The sequence below is a fragment of the Gadus chalcogrammus genome, chromosome 16, assembly GCF_026213295.1.
Source record: "Gadus chalcogrammus isolate NIFS_2021 chromosome 16, NIFS_Gcha_1.0, whole genome shotgun sequence".
NCBI classification, from domain to species: Eukaryota; Metazoa; Chordata; class Actinopteri; order Gadiformes; family Gadidae; genus Gadus; species Gadus chalcogrammus.
In genome coordinates, this window is record NC_079427.1 from 7562914 (window position 1) to 7584468 (window position 21555).

The 21555-nt window shown below is 46.1% G+C and overlaps 1 protein-coding gene across 5 annotated transcripts in view; it reads right to left on the bottom strand.

Annotated features, from left to right (window-relative positions):
- Nucleotides 1–8842: 8842 nt before the first annotated feature.
- The window catches only part of slc8a2b (solute carrier family 8 member 2b), a 30970-nt gene continuing 18257 nt past the window's right edge, over nucleotides 8843–21555 (bottom strand). Inside the window, exons 9-15 of one of the 5 annotated variants that reach the window (XM_056611403.1) lie at nucleotides 18533–18636; nucleotides 17481–17498; nucleotides 14680–14816; nucleotides 14367–14402; nucleotides 12109–12223; nucleotides 9813–10076; nucleotides 8843–9219 (exon numbers count right to left, since the gene is read on the bottom strand). In XM_056611403.1, coding sequence (XP_056467378.1) covers nucleotides 8843–9219; nucleotides 9813–10076; nucleotides 12109–12223; nucleotides 14367–14402; nucleotides 14680–14816; nucleotides 17481–17498; nucleotides 18533–18636 — 1051 coding nt within the window. The remainder of the gene's footprint in view (nucleotides 9220–9812; nucleotides 10077–12108; nucleotides 12224–14366; nucleotides 14403–14679; nucleotides 14817–17480; nucleotides 17499–18532; nucleotides 18637–21555) is intronic. The other 4 variants (XM_056611400.1, XM_056611399.1, XM_056611402.1 and 1 more) reach the window with 4 other exon arrangements.

Sequence of the window (21555 nt, forward strand, 5' to 3'; positions counted from 1 at the left end):
GGGCCGGTGTGGCTACCGGATTGACTCGGCTGCCAGATCTACTCGGGGACCTGCGCTTACAGATGACGTATAGACACTTGACGCATCGACACAAGCCAACGGACAAAACCTGGAAGGGTTGTTTATAAACGGGGCTCACTCATGGACATAAAAAGAAGGCTCAATCCGTTTTGGTTTTGATTTCATTGAACGCAGCCCGTTCTTTCGCACTAACAAAGCCATTGGAATCACGTCTGAAAGCACTGATGAATGCATATGTAACCCAGTTCCTGTTAGGAACTCTTATTCTGAAGGAGGAGAACGGAAGTGTCTGTGTGTGGGTCGCTGTTTTGACTCTGTGTTGGGAGCGCTGGAAATAAAGTGGATCGCCCCGTTCAGTGAATGGAGTTAACCGATTCTTCTTTTAACCCAAGTATGCAAAAATAATTTGTACATTTGATTATTATTCATAGATTAGAAAACAAAAGGAGATCGTTAATACTTGGGAATAACATGGGAATGAATGAAGCGCGTATTCGCATTTAAAAGACAGCATTTACAGGAAGTTCTTTCTTTATTGCGCATCTAGGACCCCGAGTCGATCTGGCAGCCGAGTCAATCTGACACCCACACCGGTGTTACACCGAATTATGCGACCCACCGAAAAGTGTGACCCAAGTTGGCGCTGTTGCATATTTTTTGCAATATGCACGAGTTTGCATATTAACCCTAATCCTAACCCTTTTATTTATGCATGACAAAAACATCAATAAAACATAAGATCTCCCCCCAACCAATTACCTTTTTATTAAAGGTGCTTAATAAATACATTTGTTTTGATTTGATTATCATTCTACAGACCAATACAATGATAGGGCGTTTAGTACCGTCCTTCACCGTTGCTTCTTTACCCATGAAAAGCTACAGTCAGTTTTAAAATAGGCTGATTTACCTTTGATCATTTCCTATTAGGCTACCGTGTAAAATGCTGTTTAGAATTAATGTTAGTATCAAGAAAAGAAAGACCCACCGGTGGGGGGAGTTTTATTTATGTTTTTGTTATAATGCAAACGTGCATGTTGCAGAAAATGTGCAACAGCGCCCCCTGGGGTCACACTTTTCAGTGGGTCGCAGAATTCGGTGTAACACCGGCGCAACAATGAGATTTTACATTTTGCGGGGATTCATTTTTCCCGTTAAAAAAATCATGAGTTTACCGTGCAATCGAGCCAAGAGGCTAAATATCAGCTCAATCATACTGTTCAAAATTGACGAGTATATGTGTTAATCCGAGTAATAACATAAAAACATAGCATTTATTCTAATTTATGAATCTCAAAACCAGCAGGGGGATGCACTTAAAAACTGCTGACGGTGGCCTTTGTAAAATACCTGAAACAGGAGCTTTTGTGAAACGACAGCCTCAGTGTAAGTCTCACATTTACCCAACAATTGTGTGCTTTTTGCTATTTTCAATATAAAGCTTAAATAGAAGCTTAAAACTACCACTGAGGGCGCCAAGACCCCTGCGGTGCTGGCCCCCTCTATAGAAACCAAAATACGCGATTATGCGATCGCATAATTCAACGCATAATCAGCCTAAGTCTGCATATTCATGCGGGGCCGCATTTTTTCAAATATGCCGCACTTTCACCACATAAATTGCCAATTTCCACGAAAAAAAAGCAGCCATTTCCCCCTGTTGCCATGGGAACGGAATGGAGTGACGTAATTACGCGACGTGAACGTCATCGCAAACCCCGCGACGAAGGCAAGATGAAGCGGTTTCCTTTGCCAACAAAGATAAGTGCAAAAGACCGTGCAAAGCAGTTTCCCGGATTGTTACACGACAGTGGGGGCAAATTATTTTGCAATCCGTGCAACTGCGTGTTGGACCGCAGGCGGAAGTCGACGCTGGGAAACCACTTTGCCGCAGCCAAACATGCAAGGATGGTTAAAGAGATGGACGTTGAGGGAGAGGGGACGGAGGATGAGGAATGATTGGCTAGTGTAAGAGGCTACGCAGTTAGTTTTTATTTTCACAGTGGACTGTTGTAGTTTCATTCAATGAGTTGATGCAACTTTACAGTTGTAAGATTGCACTTTTTTGTTGCTCTTTTGAAAAGCTTCCTCTGTAAAACAGGAAAATTATTTTTTTTATATTTTATTTATTCATCTTTACAGAAGTTGTAGCAGATTCTTTTTATAAAGCTACAGAAGTTGTACTCAATGTTTTGTAAGTTTGAGCAATGTTTTAAGGTCGCAAATAAAACAAGATGAGAACTTAATTATTCCCAGCACTTTCTGTGATGTAGCATGCTTGTTTATCATAGAAAGTAATAAGAAATAACTCTACATTAAGGTAGTAGCCTAGTGAGAACAGGGTGTTGGGGGAATCACTTTTTCCCCCTCTTTTTCATCAAACCGCAAGTTCCCGCATTTTTCGCAAGTCCCTGCATTTTTTCGCAAGTTCCCGCATTTTTTGCAAGTTCCCGCAATTTCATTGCATCAAATTGCATAAATATGCCGCATATTTCATCGCATTTTTTAAGAAAACGTGCAGCATAATCAAGGATTTTTGGCCACATAAATCACAAAAAAACGCTGCATTATTCTGGAGGGATAATCTATCATCGCAAAAAACCCAATTAATTGCCAAAGTGAAACAACATAATGTTTATTTTCGGATCAGTTTTAATCTAGGGGTGCTGCAAAGAATAACGACACAGACACAGTTAGCGATGAAAATAAATAAACTATATTTAAACAAGGTCTACCTTAGCTCAATAAATAGCTTAATTTCTTTCAGTAACACATTAACACCTCATGCCATATTCCCAAAACAAGCGTCATCCCTATTTGCTTATTTTTTTCCACAATCATTTTGTTAAAAAATCCATTTTGGTTAATAATTTATTACAGTATTGAATAATGTATATCTCTATCACATGGTATTGTAATAACTCAGTCGTTGTAACCCTACAAAGGTTCAGGCAAAGAGAAGTTTCATCACGGGTAAAACGCCACAAGACACTGGTTACAGAGCGAGACGGGGGGACGGGAAGGTGGTGGGGGTACACACAGAAATATTTTACACCAACAAGATGGAATTGAATGGTATTTGTCGCAGGCACAGCCTTAACAAAAACAGAGAAGGCTCTCATTTCACAGCTTTAAAGGAAATATAATTACACAGACACAGAATCCCTTCATATGTGTATGCCTGTAGTTGTGTGTTTGAAACACACAAGTCCCGGTGTCCATGTTGTGTTACCAGGTTAGTACACGTTTCCATTCACATCACATGTAATGTATTTTCTTATGCCGCTTTGTTTATTGTTTGTTACAAAAAAGGTTGGGTTTTGTTAGAAGTCAATCACAGGAATCAACCTATCATCACATATGTATAGAAACATCCATCATCGTAGATCATGCTGCTACCACACGTTCACCATGCGTCTTTAGAGGAAACACGAGTCATACGAACACTGGGGCGGGGAGACATCACATCTAGCTACAAGAACAGCCAAGGGCACCGCTAGACAGTTGGTACAGAAGTTTATCAAAACACAGAATCATGTTGCGACATTGTAAACAGTTCTATGGGGGGCAGAGAGCAGGCGCGTGGCGCTGGGCCACATCATCCGGGGAGAAGCAGGACACATTGGGTGTACTATTAGTAACACTCTATATACCGTACACCAACTGTTACAGAGACAGCCTCTACTCAGTCAAAGGCCACCAACGAGCCAAGGGGAAACCTTTGATGTAACCGTTGCTTTTAAGTTCAGGGGCGCAGACGTGTGATTTGGCGGGAGGGAGTACCATGGTAGGCTACCGTAGCAGCTAGCTGCTTGACCACTGATCTTGTTTAACGTCTCTGCTCGTCACTGCTGTGCTTGTTAACCGCTCGTATCGCGACCGCTTTGTGGCCCCTTTTCATGCTCCCGTATGCTTGTCGTGACACCCCAAAGCTGACAGTAAGCCTATACTGGGAATATTCGACAGTTTCCCTTTGTAAACATGCTACTTAACATAACGTTAAAAAACGTTTCTTCCTCGGAGAAAGGGAATAGATGATGATGGGTTGGCAAAAAGGGTGCGAGAAACACTAGAGAGAAGATCATGTCTGATGTCTTAGTTTTAACCTCCTAGCTGGAGTATAAATGTAGTTCAGTTCACATCAAAGATATTGAAGTAATAATGTGTTAAATATATCTGTATTGCACGTTGAACCTACAGTGTACGTCGAAAAACTGCAGTACAATTTTTTTCTATACATAAATAATCTGTGTAAATAAATAAATAATCTCGTCAGAAAAAATATACACAGGTGTTTGTAAAACAGAAACAAACAAGTCCACAGACAAAGTAATGTGCGTTTGATTAAAGTATTTTCAATATGAGACACTTCACTGACTGGTTTGAATGGGAGCATCCTCGATGGGAAACATTGATCAAAATGTAATCCACGGTGTGTTTGCTAACAATATCATCGACACATCATCTACCACACAATCCATTTTGTTCTCACTACTACTAGATTGTTAAGAAATACAAAAACCCACCTTAGTTATATATGTGAGGAAACGGTATAAAGTCGATTTTACGAAATTTGTACAAAGTATGGTTTGTCTATAGGGTTAACAAATTGGGTAGCTACGAAATATTATCATGAATAACAGGAGTAATAAAATCTACCTTTAGAGCACTTATCAGTTGTAAACTTCTAGAGGGGGTTGGGGAGAATTGCAATGACACCGTGGCAGCACTAGAAACTAAATCCTTGCAGTAATATAATAATAGTCATAATAATAACAATATTAGGCAGTGAATTTACTGTAGTAGTTTCAGTTATCTGAATATATCAAAGCTCACAACACTCCCTGCTTATCGGCCAATATATCTTTGTAAATACTTGTCATGTTTTTATATCAAACAAACAAAGGGAGACTGCCCCAAATTTGGCGTGATACTGGCTTCTGAACCAAATCACTCAAATAACCGGAAAAAATCAATTCAAATGTTTTGCTGTTATGCAGTCATATGACCCCACTTGTTGTGTTCGCTACGTTTTCCATGTCGCCGACAGCGTTTTGCGAGTGGACACTTAAACATATCCACGGCATACCACACCTCTTTCAGTCCATCATTCAAGACCTTACACGCAATTAACAGGTTTGATCCTACCTCATCATTTCATGGTTAGGTCATGACCTGTCTTAGATATATAATACAGGTCCTACACATGGGTGAGGGTTGGGGGTGGGCAGTTGACTGTGGATGGATTATAGTTCACATATACCAGTTTAGGACTTTCCACTCTATATTGGGGTGGTTTTACACCAACTGTACCCTAGCATTGTGCTACACAGGACACAATGGGGTGACATCGTCTCAGCAGAGAAGGGATGTAAGTTTCATCCAAATCTCTGACTTAAATCAGTGACCTGAATGAACGTCCCTAAAGGGTAATTCGGGTTCTGGTGCATGTGTATTAAAAAAAAAAATGGACATAAACGATAAAAAACCAAAAGAGGCAAAGTTTGAAAAACCAAAGGTGTTAATATCCTATTAGTGTAGTTTTTAACGTTTAGTTAAGGCATTCGATTAGTATCCTGTATAATAGTCATTTTTGTTTTGTGTGGGTATGGCTAGGTAATGCTGCCGGATGATCTGATCTACCTACGAGTGATGTTAGAGGTCACTGTGACCTGAGGGTTTCTCTCTCATGATGATCATCTAACACTGTTCCGCCTCTTACTCGCCTCGGACTACCCATGCATATTAGTTGGAGTTAACCATGCCATAACCATGCTACGATAGTCTTGTCGGGATGCATGCCACAGAAATGGATTCATGGGAATCCCATGGATTAGGAGTCATTACCCACAATACCGACTAAAGCTGTCAAGCCACTAAATTGTGATTTTCAACAATTAGCCCTAAATCTGTCCCGTTGTGGACTAAGGTGGCCCCTAGTATGGTTTAGCAAACACAAAATATCAGCACAAGAGTTTGGAGGCTTGTAGCCCACAGTTGTTCTGTGAGCTAATGATATTGCAAATGTCCTTGGTAGATGAAGAAAAGTGTAACTTCTTTCTTCTCTCATTATTTTCTCTTGATGACCAGTCTTGAAGATTCAACTGTCACAGGTGTGTTTGCCTTGCGTTTGAGAGTAGGAGAACTACAAAATGCTGATAGCTTATTGGTTACTGTCCACTGACCTGGAAACATTACCCAATGAGGTTCATGTATTTACATATCACTATTAAGTAGAGACATGAGGGGAGGAAAAGTTACATTTGTTGGACCCTTAGTTAGCATACACATTCAATCACTCACTATTCCTTTTCACTGACTAATCAGGCAATATATGTGTGTGTGTGTATATATATATATATATATATATATATATATATATATACACATTTTAAATAAAAATTAGCATCTCCAATATAATATTATCTTTGTATAATTCTAATATTTTAAACAGCCAGAATTGCTAGGAATTCATTTGAATTGTATTAGTGTTGTTGCAGTGTTTAATCTTAACAGGGTAAACAATGAGGATTAAACCGGATTAGAACAGGCACATGTTTTTTCTCTGTAGCTTTAAAATGAGCTCTCAAAACGTTGTCCTTTGTAACATCAAATTAGCGTGGAAAAATATTAATCAGTTACAGAATACAATGCTGTATTATAACACTGTTATATTATCAATGTTAGCTAATCTTTTATCTTCGCTGTGGGATTCATTTAACAATTTCCTTGCCTAACCCGTTATGTGGCAGGGAAAATGTAATCACCTTTAGAATAATATCAGTGTTGATTAAAAGAGCTATAATTAACTTTGATGCCTGACTTCCATAGGCTGCTAAATTAATATGCTAGCAGCCTAAGTATCCTTAAACAAATTTTGATGAGACAAACAACAGAATCGAATTCATTGATCTCAAATCAAAAAGCGTATAGATCACTGTTGAACCTAAATGTTAAACCCTCTACTGCTCTAATTCTCTACTTTGCCTCAAAGATAACAAATGTTTGGATCAGCATCAGTGGACAGTAACTCACTTTGACGGACTAAAGTGTGACCATTCTCAAACACAACACCATATTTACTCAACGCTAAATAATCACTTCAGATCCGGAGTGCATTTCCTGCACACTGAAAAGGGAGGGGGATATTAAGAGGATGAATCTGGATTCCAAACAGTCTCGGGTCCAGTCCCAGTTCAGTTACATTGAAGGGATGGAGTCTGAGAGTATATGTGATGCATGTCACAGGAAATTAATCTTACTGTATCTACAGTCTTTACATTAGCTAGCAGTGTTGATTCAGTGTGCTGTGTGTTGTGTGCAGTGTGTCAATGTACTGTGTTAAGCAAGTGATTCAATTGTGTTACTCCTTTGTGTGTAGTGTGTCAGCACATGGCATGTCATGTGTTGATACACCACATGTAGCCCGTGGTCGAGTCCGACTCTCGGTCAATGTTATTCTTGTTGTCCATCGAATGCGGTGATATCTGTGAGCTCCAAGCACACCAGTATGTAAAGCAGCCCGATGCAGGGCTCCTTCCATCCCGACAAACATCTTCAGGCCTTCCATTAGGTCCGCGCTCGTCTCGCATGTTGTTTTTGTAAACATTGCACTCCTTCACTCTCCTCATCAAAGGTTTGTTTGGACAGAGGCGGATTGGGGGATGGAGGACTGAAACGCAGAACCGTGCTGAAGAGGGTGTTTAAAACACGGCTGGTCGAATGGACCAAGGGGCATTCTTCTGTCCTCAGTGCGTCGTCGGCTGAAGGAACTGTGAGTTCGGCTCCACTTTCCTTCATCGGCGCGGTAGCAGAACTAATCAGGGTGGATGGATGTTGCCTGAATCCTTTGCAGTGTTTAAACCCTTGCCCTAATCTCTCCCTCATGAAACCTACTCAGCCTTTCTTATCTCTGGCGCTCTTAATTCTTCGTATTTACTCTTCCATGCACAAACTAACCGCCACCCCTCCTCTGCCCTGTGTTAACACAATGTGTGTGTGTGTGTGTGTGTTCAGTGTGATTGTTGTTAACTGAAACGGACTAAAATAAACTCAAACGGATAGAAAAAAATATTGAACAGAAATAATAAGGGAAATGGTAGGCAGGGGTGGCCCTTCCTCCTGACCTCGCTCCAGGGGACCAAGACCTGGGTCATTTCATTAGGTGGTGGGCATGGGTAAATTAATGGGGGACAGAACACCTGTGATAAGAAGAGCAGAATGGGGATCTTTCAAACTAAAACTTAAAAAAAAAATCTCGAAGTACATAAAAAATAGAAATTTAAAAAAATAAGATAACAGTGGGGTGTGTGTGTGTGTGTGTGTGTGTGTGTGTGTGTGTGTGTGTGTGTGTGTGTGTGTGTGTGTAAAGTCTGCGTGGTCCCAATGCACAGGGGGCGCGACGGAGCGTGAACACCATTAACCGTAGCAACTGTTCCCTGGGCTACACTGAACAATGGGGATGAGCGTGGATGATATGTGGCTGTTTCACTCCCTTTCTCGCTCTCTTCCCCTCTCTCCATTACTCTCTCCCTGTTCCCCGCTCTCCCTACATTCTTCTCTCCCCCTCTCCTCTCTAACCTCTCCCTCTCTCTCGACTCCTCTCTCCCTCTTTCCTCTCTCTCTCCCCTCCTCTCCTCTCTCTCTCCACTCCTCTCTCCACTCCTCTCTCCCTCTCTCTCCACTCCTCTCTCCCTCTCCCACTATCCCTCTTCCTCTCCACTCTCCCTCTCTCTCTCTCCCCCTCCCTCTCTCCATCTCTCTCCCCCTCTCTCTCTCCCGCTCTCTCTCTCCACTCCTCTCCCCCCCTCACTCCCTCCCCTCAGAAGCCCTTGATGTGGCAGTAGGCCTCCAGGCTGGAGAAGAAGATGTAGAGGAACCAGAGGCCGATGAACAGGAGGCTGGTGGCGATGCGCGAGCTGCGGGGCCCGCCCAGCTCCCCGCCGATGGAGGGCCGGCGCCGGAACAGCAGCACGCCCATGGTGAAGAAGGCGAAGATGGTGAAGAGCGTGACGGAGAAGGCCAGGGAGCCCGGGTCCACGCGGAACTCCATGCCCTTGGAGGCCCAGTAGATGGCGGCCACCGACCACGCCACGCCGATGCCCAGGAACACGTTGACCGCGTTGCTGCCCGTCACGTTGCCCACGGACGCGTCGGCGTGCTGGTCCTGCGTGGCGGCCACCTTGCTGGCGAAGGTGTCTGGTGGGGGGGGAGACCGGTAGGGAGAGGTTAGGGGGTTACAGGGGCCGACCATGGAGACCCTTCATTCATGAGTGCGATGTACATCCTATATATATCTGATGCTCCCGCATATCCCGCCTGGGATCAATAAAGTACCGTCTCGTCTAACATGTGAGGCGGACACACCAGACGAGGCCTTCAGGTTCAGTCCTTTGGCAGATGCTTTATATATTGTGACACACAGGTGAGTGGTAGGGTTGGAGTTAGGGTGAAGGCTTAGTTATGGTTCCACGTCGACGCAGCGCAAGGGGGTTTACGGAAAGGTTTACACAAAGGGGGTTAACCTTGCGTCGAGGCGACGTAGCAGCAAGGGCTGTGATAGCTCCTCTAACGTAAACCCGACGCGGAACCGAATCGGGTTCACGACTGCGTCGAAGCGACTGAGTGGTGCTTGAGTCACGTCAACGTGGAACCATAACTAAGCCTTTAGGGTTAGGGGAGCAGCAGCATACGATCAACACTGAGCCACTGAGGGCTGCAGGAACTGGGTTCTGAACAGCCGGACCAGGCGGAGGAGAGTCCCTACTGGGGGGGTGAAGGTCGGGGCTCACCCGGGATGGAGGTTCCCAGGGCCACGAACACCACGGCGGTGACCGAGTCGCGGAGGCCCACGGTGCAGCCGAAGTGGGACGCCAGGTCCCCGATGACGGCGGTCAGCAGGCCGATGACGGAGATGGACACGCAGAAGCACGCCCAGCCGTTCCAGTACTCGGTGGGCGGCACGCAGGCGAACAGCACCTTCCAGAACACGGTGATGAAGTGCATGACGTAGTCCAGGCAGGAGGGCAGGTGCTCCTCGTCATCGTCCTCGTCGCCTGGGAGGGAGACGGCGGAGGGTGGAGGAGAGAATGAGGGGGACGAAGGGGAGGAGAGGGGGAGAGAGGGAGGGACAAAGGGGAGGAGAGGGGGACGAAGGGGAGGAGAGAGAGAGGGGGACGAAGGGGAGGAGAGGGGGAGGAGGATGGAGGAGAGAGAGAGAGAGAGGGACGAAGGGGAGGAGAGGGAGAGGGATGAAGGGGAGGAGAGGGGGAGGAGGATGGAGGAGAGAGAGAGGGGGACGAAGGGGAGGAGAGAGAGAGGGACAAAGGGGAGGAGAGGGGGAGGAGAGAGAGGGGGACGAAGGGGAGGAGGATGGAGGAGAGAGAGGGACAAAGGGGAGGAGAGGGGGAGGAGAGAGAGAGGAGAGAGAGGGACAAAGGGGAGGAGAGAGAGGGACAAAGGGGAGGAGAGAGAGAGGGACGAAGGGGAGGAGAGGGGGAGGAGGATGGAGGAGAGAGAGGGACGAAGGGGAGGAGGGGGGAGGAGAGAGAGAGGGACAAGGGGGAGGAGAGAGAGGGACAAAGGGGAGGAGGGGGTGGTGGGAGAGTAGGCCGAAGATTCAGATATAAGTTATATATAGATCAATATGGTATCACTATAATTGAAATGGTACTCATACACAAAAGCATGGTCAAAAGCAAGTACAATCAAATTGTATCCAAAGAAGGCCGTGATATAGAAATCTCCAAGTATAACTGCTTGAAAATGTACAATGCAACGCTCCAAATTATTCACTTTGGCAGGGAGTAAGTATTAGACAACTAAAGTATTAACGTAATACTGAGCTCGCCGACGAGACACATACAGAAAAGAACATAAGTTGTGTTTAATTAACCAAATTGACACTGCGATCCTCGAAAAATATTAGAATAACAACTATTTGCATAGCAAGCTAATTTACCACTGAGCTGATCCTTCTTTGATAACTAATGGACAACCACGACACTTGAGGCAGTTTGTTTTGCGTCGAAGCGCTCATTTAATGTCCCTTAACTGTAATGAATAATACCCTCCAATAGAGGGCGGTATTTACCCATCCAAAGAACGATTATTAATTTACCCTTTTGCATTCTCCTCACAGATCTACATTTTAAATCCGCATTTCAAAAAAACGTTATGAATATGTGGTTAATATTCCAAACACATAGTGGCTCCAAGCGCAGTTTACCAAACAGGTTCTCAGTTTTACTTGAGTCTTAACGTTGTTGGTATCAGAATATTCAGAAATTGAATCGCTTTGTACGTGACTTTGGCCGTGTTCCTTTTATGAGTCCTCCATAGCATTGTCATCAGCGCGATGGAAGTGCAGTGAACTCAATCAAGAGCCGACCGTAGTTACCTTGCTCGAAGGTTAACGCTAGATCCGGCCAAATAAGTCTGAATACCAGCGTGAGGCTCTTTAATGGATATGGATAGCGCATATATGTGTGTGTGGGTGGTTTTGTGTGTTTCCATTTGTGTGTATGTTCAAGTGTGTGATTACTTACTGATTACTTGACAAATTAAAGGTGGTGTCATTAAATGACATTAATCAGCCAGTGGCTGGAATTTCAATTTCACGCATGCAGGTGAAAATATCACGCATAAATTAATATTTAGACTTTGTTACAACTGGTTATTCTTCTTTGACGGCCACAAAAAAATGTAAACTGCTAAATACAGTTTCCTACCTTTTCTCTCACACACATAGGTGCACATACACACACACACAACCACACACACATGCATACGCTTTAAAAGACACACACACACACACACACACACACACACACACACACACACACACACACACACACTGTCAAACAGACACACACACGCACGTGCAAACACTTTCAAACACGCACATACACAAGCGGTCAAACACACACATACACACACACACACACACACGTGCAAACACACTGTCAAACCCACACACACACACACACACACACACACACACACACACACACACACACACACACACACACACACACACACACACACACACACACACACACACACACACACACACACACACACACACACACACAGCGGTCTCACCGGCGCTCACAGTAACCGCCTCCACGAACTGCTCTCTCCAGGAGTGTGTGCCGATCACGAGCGCCAGGTTGGTCTTCTTAATGAGCTTGTCCACAGTGCTCTGCCAACCAGAAGCCAAGGAAACTCGTGGTTAGCAACCAATCAGAAGACAGGAAGGCTGGAGGGTCCACATTATAAGGCCCTCATTATAAGGCCCGGGTCAACAGAGTCATGTGGATAGTTTGGGAGCTAGATGGACTCTCCCATGTCCTAGTCATCCACACACACAGATGTGGATGATGTTTCTGATGAAATCCTCATCATATCAAGAGATATAATAATAACAAAATATTTTTGCTGATATACCCTTGCATATTTGCATATTTTGTTTTTGGGAATGAGGATGGCCAGCCAAGTTTGGTGATCCGAAAGCTTATACATGCTAGTAAACACACATCTGGTTGTATTATATGTACTATATTTGAATTGATTTAAAATGATTGGGTGATGACCGAAAGGACGAGAACGCGGGTACAAGCGGCCGAGATGAGTTTTCTCAGAAGGGTGGCTGGCGTCTCCCTTAGAGATAGGGTGAGAAGCTCAGCCATCCGTGAGGAACTCGGATTAGAGCCGCTGCTCCTTTACTTAGAAAGGAGTCAGCTGAGGTGGTTTGGGCATCTGGTAAGGATGCCCACTGAGCGCCTCCCTTGGGAGATGTTTCAGGCACGTCCAGTGGGGAGGAGACCTCGGGGAAGACCCAGGACTAGGTGGAGAGATTATATCTCAACACTGGCCTGGGAACGCTCGGGATCCCACCGTCAGAGCTGGTCAATGTGGCCTGGGAAAAGGAAGTCTGGGGCCCCCTGCTTGAGCTGCTCCCCCCGCGACCGACCCCGGATAAGCGGATGAAGATGAGATGAGATGAAATGATTTCGGTCTATCGCAATTCCTTTGCGGAAACGTGTTAGCAGGTAAGGGACAGGAAGAGCACACAGTGTCATATGCACCGAGCCGAATATAGAACGAAACGTGGGCAAACCAAAAATACAATGAATGCAAAAACAAAATCTGCAGGTGAAGTATAAATAAGCAGCCCGCCGAATGATACCTAGCAACCCGGCTCGTCTGCCCTTTACTGGTCTGCTGCAGCAATTCCATCTTTAATAACTCACATAAATAAGGTAGGAATAAAGATGAGGAAACCAATCTCTGGATATGAGAAGGCCCCCCTCTGATGAGGAGTTTTAGTCAACACAACCGCATGGCCTCCCCGTTTACGATGAGTGCCCTAACCCTATAACCTCAGGCTCAGACATTCTCTTCTTTGGGATTGATTTCAATGTAAAACTCCATTCATCTCTATGGTTATTTCCTCTAGCGCTATATATCACGAGGTACAGAGGCAGTTTTATACCTGCGGTTGGGTCATAGGTCAAGATCCTAAGGGAGGTAATGGGTAGAGCGGGGGCGTGAGGGCAGCGATGTTTGCTTGCCCTGTTTCTTTTCGACTTGGTTCAATGCGCTGAAAATGATTATTTGTCAGTTTACAGGAACCAGAATGTAATTGGAGTCAAAAGTATGGGACTTAACGGTCGGGTTCAAAGTAAATCCAGCAATCCAAATATGAAAATGAAAAAGGCTTCATTCACAATGCATGCAAGCATCACAGAAACCATGCACTGTAATGAGCCTCATCATCCTCCGCCGACTGAAATTCAACTGCAAACGACGCCAATCTTTCATCATTACGGAGCCATATTTAAAACACTCCCCATTTCAGCCTTGAGGGAGGATCTGGAGCAGTTGGCGTCCTTGTTCCCAGGCTCAGCGTGTTCATAAGGCCGAAACAGAGGCTAAACTAACATGTTTACACATTGACAGGCATCGTGTGGACAGGGCTTGCGATGCGGTTCTCTCAGTGTTTACCGATGTACCAGATATTCTTCCAATTAGGTTTAGACCGTGTTTGGCTCCAGGTAGGAGGAGGAGGAGGAGGAGGAGGAGGAGAAAGAACCGTGTACGTGCCTCAACAGCCAGACCGCTGCCTGGCAGAGAGTGAGCTGATATATCAAGCGCTCGTCGTGGATTTGAATTATTCAAATCCACATTCCAGCTGGGCTGTGAAAGTGGGCTGCGGCCGCCTTGGTTCACAGAGGAAATAGCGGTGGTGCGTTCATGGTGCGTGGTGCGTTCATAACGCACGGGATGGTAACAGTCCAGCCCGGAGTAGGACCGCCTTGCCTCACTTAAAGCCCACACATAGCAGAGCTCTGGGCTATATATATACATATGGCACAGAGCTCTTCTATATATATATATATATATATATATATATATATACAGCACGCACCAGGGCGAAAGGGGGATGGACAGCGCTGTAGCACCTATTGAACGGGCTCTTCACACGAAAGCTAAAGCGACTAGGCCGATCAATGGGGCTGATGGATGATCCACCTTCCACACGTCTGTATTGCCTCAGACTGGAGGACTCCCCACCCCAGGGCATTGGCCAAGAGGTCAATGCAAGTGGATAACGTATTGTGGTCATTGATTGGTTGATTGGTTGCCAAATGCAACCACGTGATTGGCTACCTTGAACTCGTAGGACTCCTCGATGACCACCTCCAGGCGGCTGTGCTCCCCCAGGATGGGCTTCCCCATCTCAGCTATCCTGCGGGCCTCCTCCTCCTCCGCACTCATCTGGCCGTCGTCATCTGGGAGGAGGGGGAGGGAGGAGGGGGGGAGACGGGAGGAGGGAGGAGGGAGGGAGGGGGGAGCGGGGAGGGAGAGGGTGGGGGGAGGAGGGAGAGGGAGAGGGGAGGAGGGAGAGGAGAGGGGGAGGAGGGAGAGGGAGAGGGAGGAGGGAGGAGGGGGGAGGGAGGAGGGTGGAGGGAGGAGGGAGAGGGGGGAGGGAGAGGACGGAGGAGGTGGGAAGGGGAAGGGGGAGTGGATAGGGAGGTGGCAAGAGGGATTGGTTGGGAGGGGAGAACGGGGGAGGGCAGGGGGTGGAAGGAGAAGGAGGTCGGTAGGTAGGTGCCAGGGGAGCCAGGGCGGTGGGGAGGAGGTGAGGGGGAGGTAGGGAGGTGAAACAGGGAAGGTGAGGGGTGGGGTGTTGGGTATAGAGGAGGTAGAGGGAGAAGAGAGGAGGTCAGACGTGGAGGGAGGTCGACAGAGCAGGAGGAAAGTGGGAGAGAGGGAGGAGAGGTTAAGGGGGATATTAAATAAAGAGCAGCGGCCTTAAGCGATCGAAGTGGAGACTGCAGCACATTTCGGCACCAATCTATAAATCATAACTTCATTAATAATTCAGGACGAGTCAGCATTTTATTTCCCACTGTATCATTTGTGTGCATTAAATCATGCATGTATTTCTGTCTGTGTGTATTTGTGCGCACAGTGTGTACTTGCAGACTTTTTTTTTTGTTGCATGAAACGGGGTGTGATTAGGAGTATAGGCAGTGGAGAATGATCTTGCAAGGTTTTTTTTACACTTTGCGAGTGTATGTGTGTGTGTATGTATGATTTTGTATGTGTGTGTGTGTGTGTGTGTGTGTGTGTGTCTGTGTGTCTGTGTGTGTCTGTGTGTGTGTGTGTGTGTGTGTGTGTGTGTCTGTGTGTGTGTGTGTGTGTGTGTGTGTAATGGTGGCTGTTAAGAGCAGTAGGGCATGAAAGCTTCCCTTCACTTCAAAGAGGACTCTTATTGTGAAGCATCCAGCATTAAGAAGGATTTTTAGTCACTTACTGTACTAATGTCACACACACACACACACACACACACACACACACACACACACACACACACACACACACACACACACACACACACACACACACACACAGGTTAACACAAAAAACAGACATACACACAAACACACAGATACACACACAAAAACCGATTGACACAAAAACAGGACATTTTCAGCCTTTTTTTAATGCAGCAAATTTTGTGCCAAACTGCTGTGAGACATACCACACATGAATGCACACAAATAAACACAAACATACTCTAAATAGTAAGACGCTCTTCTCTCCACACTACAGTATTCACCGACCGTCACGTCCTCCCTGTTCAGCCCTTCTGTGAGACTCCACATGCCCCGATGCTCTCCTACACACCACAGTACTCACAAGCGGCCTCTTCTTAACTGACCGCAGCTGGGGCCAGCAGGGATCTCCATCTACACAAATAATTTATCCCTTTTTCACCTTCTTGAAAATGTTCCTTCCCCCCTACCATCTTCTGAGCCTTCTAACAATCCTATTGACATTCAGACCAGTCCACCGCACAGCAGGGCATTCCCCTTCAACCATAAACCAAAAAGCTCTGGTTTACCTTGTGATAAAGGCCCCATAAATACATTAAGGCCAGTAAAACTGTGTGTGTTTATCTGGGCTATGTGTGTGTGTGTGTGTGTGTGTGTGGGGAGGGGGGGGGGTATTTAAGCCTTTAACTCCTGTCCGTCGGTGTCCTGTATGAGGTTCAAGCGGGCAGCCGGGCTCTGATCCAAATGTAAACTAACTCCCGCGAGCTAAGCTATCGGGGGCTGTAGCATGTGTTGTAGCACATGGAGGAATGCATAATGAGGCAAACGGGCCTGAGCAAGAGGCTAGCTCAGTGTATGGCTTTTGATCTCGCTCTCTAAACAAGTATACACACGCACGCACACACACACACACAGAAACACACACACAAACACACACAAGGACACAAATAAACACACAAACACACATACACAATAAACACAAACAAAAGCGCGCACACACAAATACACAAACAAGCACAAACACGTACAAACACAAACCCACACAAACAACATGATCCGCCAGTGGCTATAAGCAGCAGCCAATTACAGCTCCAGTGTGCTGTTTTAGTAAAACCAAGGAATGTAACAATACGTATTATTATCAATGTGGAGAAAGAAATAGAAAGAAAAAGGTATGCAGAACGAATTGTTGGGTAAAAATCCATATTAAGAACTGTTAGTTGTATGAACGCTTTTGTAGACATCAACACCAACACGCATCATGCCAACATGTGAACATGTGAAGGCCAAGCAGTCAGCAAACCTTCACGGAGTCATGGTTGGGTGTTTTCCAGCCATTATGTGGATTAGACCATCTGCATGACCCAGAGCTAATAGCTAACGAGGGAACGCCACTGGTAAAGTGCAGGGCTTGAGCCAAAACATGGCATGGACTTCGCTTTATGATCCTGGAGTGACAACCAGGGGCTTTGTTTGTGAGCACATATCAGGCAGCGATTAGATGCATTGAACCTGTAATGGTTCTATTTGCCGGGTTTTCACCGGGAGGCATATCTGGGGTAGGTTGGGTTTGGCTGAACTGCTGTGGGCTTCATAACACAGAGATGATCTTACCTTGGTTGAGCAGCAGAGCTGTAACCAGGAGGAGGAAGATGAGGAGAGAGACGATGAGATGGAAAGATGAAGAGGAGGAAGAGGAGGGAGGAGAATGGGGGGGACAGAGGAGAGATTAAAACAGGAGTGAGTAACAGAACTGACAGAAGACATTAGTAGTTATTATGACACAAACAAACATACAACAAAGAAACAAACACAGGATTTATATATATGGTTATTTCTTCGGAGATTCCTCTCTGCTTCTGGGCAAGGTAGACTATGTGGCTTTGTAACCAGTAAATATAACTCACTTTCCTATACCCATCATTGTATTCCCATGTGTTTCCTGTGTGTGTGTGTGTGTGTGTGTGTGTGTGTGTGTGTGTGTGTGTGTGTGTGTGTGTGTGTGTGTGTGTGTGTGTGTGTGTGTGTGAGTGCACATTGTTAGGAATGTGTGTCCTGGTGGATGCGTTATCACCAGGGGAGTCTAATCCCGATTCCCCTGTCCTCTCTCTAAAAGGATCTCTTCTCTACGGGCCGTTGTCGGGGAAGAGTCTGAGTGGCTGGTCCTTGATCTGGCGACTCCAGAACCCTTTGCACAGCGGGGTCATAGAGTTTCAGAGAGAGACTGCTAGAGTGCTTGCTTCTAATACGGCTCTGTGGCCATAGATCCCCTAGCTCAGGCAGAAGAGATACGGTATGAGATGCGTTATGTGTCACGTCGTCCATGTGTTTAATCTCATGTTATGTCATGAAGACACAGAGAAGCGGAGGCATAATGGCGGTGGACCACAGATTTCATACAACATATGAAACAGGAGGAAGAGGAGTTGAATGCGGAGGGTTTTATGAACAAGAGATTTAGCGTCCGTTGTTTACTCTGTATTTATTTACCGACTGAAGTGATTTAGGTCATTCAGCAGAAGCTTTTATCCAAGAAAGATTCAACACAATAGAAAATATTTAATGAAATAGCAGCAATAAAATGTAGCAGTGTGTGTGTATGTGTGTGTGTGCGCGCATTTGTGTGATCTGTGTTTGTGTGTGTGTAGTAGAAGTGTGCCACTGACCTGAGATTCCTCTCTTGAGCCAGCGTGGCTCCTCCAGGACGATGAAGAAGTTCTCGTGTTTCTCATACTCCTCATCATCAATGATCCTCAACAGGATGGTCTGACTGTACACACACACACACACACACACACACACACACACACACACACACACACACACACACACACACACACACACACACACACACACACACACACACACACACACACACACACACACCAAAAAACAGAAATGAACTCTTACACATTATTTTACACGTGCACAACACACATGCAGACAAACATATCTTGGAAAGGTACTTTATCAACTGGTAATGTAATAGCCCCTCCTTCTGCAGTTCATAATGTGTTCTGTCTTCACACACACGCACGCACGCATGCACGCACGCACGCACGCACGCACGCACGCACGCACACACACACACACACACACACACACACACACAAACAAACACACAAAGATCCCACACATATATAAACACAAACATATTGATCAACAGCAGCTGCTGAAAGAATCAGGGCATGAAGCAGCTGGGCAGAGACAGGAAGTAGAATCAATAATTGACGTGAAGAAGGAGAGTCAGTGAGAGGTGGAGGAAGAGAGCGAGGAAGGAGAGAGGCAGAGACACCGGAAGAGAGAGGGAGCAACGGAGGGAGAGGGGGGGGGATAGGTTAGGAGATATGGAGGGAGATACATTTGAGGAGAGATGAAGGGAGAGGGAATAGAGATATAATAAATAAAAGAACAAACTTGGATAACGTGGGCATATGGGCGGAGTGAAATATGGTGACGCAGAGGCGAAGTGAGAGCGATAAAATGACACACCATAATGGATGGTGGCCAATTATAGTTTAAACAGATGCCTCAGAGATATAATTAGCAGGGCGAGACATTTCGATTGGAGTCCTTCTTAGAGGAGCTGCACAGTTGGAGTCTTAGTTCAGGTCGACCTGCGAGACCAAAAGGAGCACGGCGCATCCTCCTGGGTCGCTGGGACATTTGGTCTGAAGCTTTTAACACAGCTTGGTCTGACATGGATGTACTTCTGTCTGAGTGACAGACAGCCGTAAGACTCCTGTCTGTGGTTTCTCATCCTAGCGAGAGGGGAGTGGGCGGAGGGTAAAGGGAGGATTGAGCAAGAGGTTGGGGGGGTGGTGGATATGAGGAGGTGGAGGAGTGAAATGGGAGGAGGTGGATTGGGTGGAGGTTTAGCGATGGAAGAGCTGGACAAGGAGGGATGGGTGTCGTACTTCCCGAATTGGTAAAAGTAGAATTTGTCCTCATCACACTTTTGGTTGCACTGATTGGTTTATGGTCTATATACAATTACATCCAGAGGCATTCTGGTCCGTGAATAACGAGCAACGAGGAACCGAGGAACTGAGACACTGATACGCATTTGCAAATTGGAGTTTGAGGGGATAACGTCAGGCTACAGCTGTATGAAACTGGGAGAAAAAACGAAAGAAATGTACACACACACACACACACACACACACACACACACACATTGGAGGGATGGAGAAAGAGAGACAGGATGGAAGGAACATGAATGGAGAAAATAACAAAAAAGAACAGGGTCTGGCAAGAAATAAGTTAAATAAATATATAAACATAAGAGGATGATACATTGAGTTTATCAGAGAGGCAGAGAAAGAAAGAGCGAGATAGAGAGAGATCAAAGAGAGAGAGAGGTCAAGGAGATGTCAAAGAGAGAGAGAGAGAGAGAGAGAGAGAGAGAGAGAGAGAGAGAGAGAGAGAGAGAGAGAGAGAGAGAGAGAGAGAGAGAGAAAAAGAGAGAGAAAGAGAGAGAGAGAGTAAAGAGAGTAAAGAGAGTAAATAAATGTGGAGATGTAAACCTGAAAAAACTAAGACAGCTGAATGAAGAACAATGGAGCCGCAGCTGGGGAGTTGAGAGAAGAGATGAGCAATGGAGAGCCAGGCCCCTTCCAGAGAACTACCGAACCGAACGGAGAAGGGAGAGGAGTGGGAGAGAGGGAGGGAGGGAGAGAGAGAGAGAGGGAGAGAGGGGGAGAGAGAGAGAGAGAGAGAGAGAGAGAGAGAGAGAGAGAGAGAGAGAGAGAGAGATAGAGAGAGAGAGAGAGGGAGAGAGAGAGAGAGAGAGAGAGAGAGAGAGGGAGAGTGGGAGAGAGAGAGAAAGGGAGAGAGGGAGAGGGTCTGAAGGCATTGAAGAGATATGACTGGACGTGTGATCCATCAACACTCGATGTGTTACAAACATGGGAGAGCGGCAGGGACAGAGAGAGGGAGGGAGCGAGGGAGGGAGAGAGGGAGGGAGAGAGGACAGTAATGGCATTGGGTTAGAGTGAGCACTGCAATTCTTAAGCAGCTGGGGAGAGAGCGAGAGACGGAGGAGAGAGAGAGAGAGCGATTTAGATTTATTCTAATGTATTTTGGACTATTTCGTTTTCGATTTTTCTTTGCACGCTCTGGCAATGTAAATGCATACAATTTTCAACCCACGATAAACCGTTTAATCTTAGCTTTCGAATTTAGAGAGAGAGAGGGAGAGACAGAGAGAGAGGGAGAGACAGAGAGAGAGACAGAGCACCCCCAAAACAAGGCGTGTCCACCAATCATGACCATGTAACCCTTTGTGTGAGCAATTGTATTAAAGGGGAGTGGTCAAGCAATGCTCCGCCTCAACTCCCCCCCCCCCCCCCCCCAATACACCCCAGAAAACGAAAACCACCAGGATCATTGCTTCCAGGAATAGTGCTCCAACATCCAAACCAATGACGTAGATTCAGGCTCAACCTTTTCCCCGGGATTGTCGGAACCCCGCTCGACGGTACCTCGTTACTAGCGCCTGGTTTCCACCGAGCGGTGCCTCGGGGTCCGGTGCGGCGCGGTGCGGCCCTCCCATAAGGGTACTGTCGGCGTCGGGAACGCCAGCCAGCTTTAGCGTAAAGCAGCACCGTACCGTCCCTTACCGCGGTGCCCGGTAGACACGAGGCATTCGAGCCCCCCCCCGCCCCAAAGCCCCCCCTTCCAGACTCAC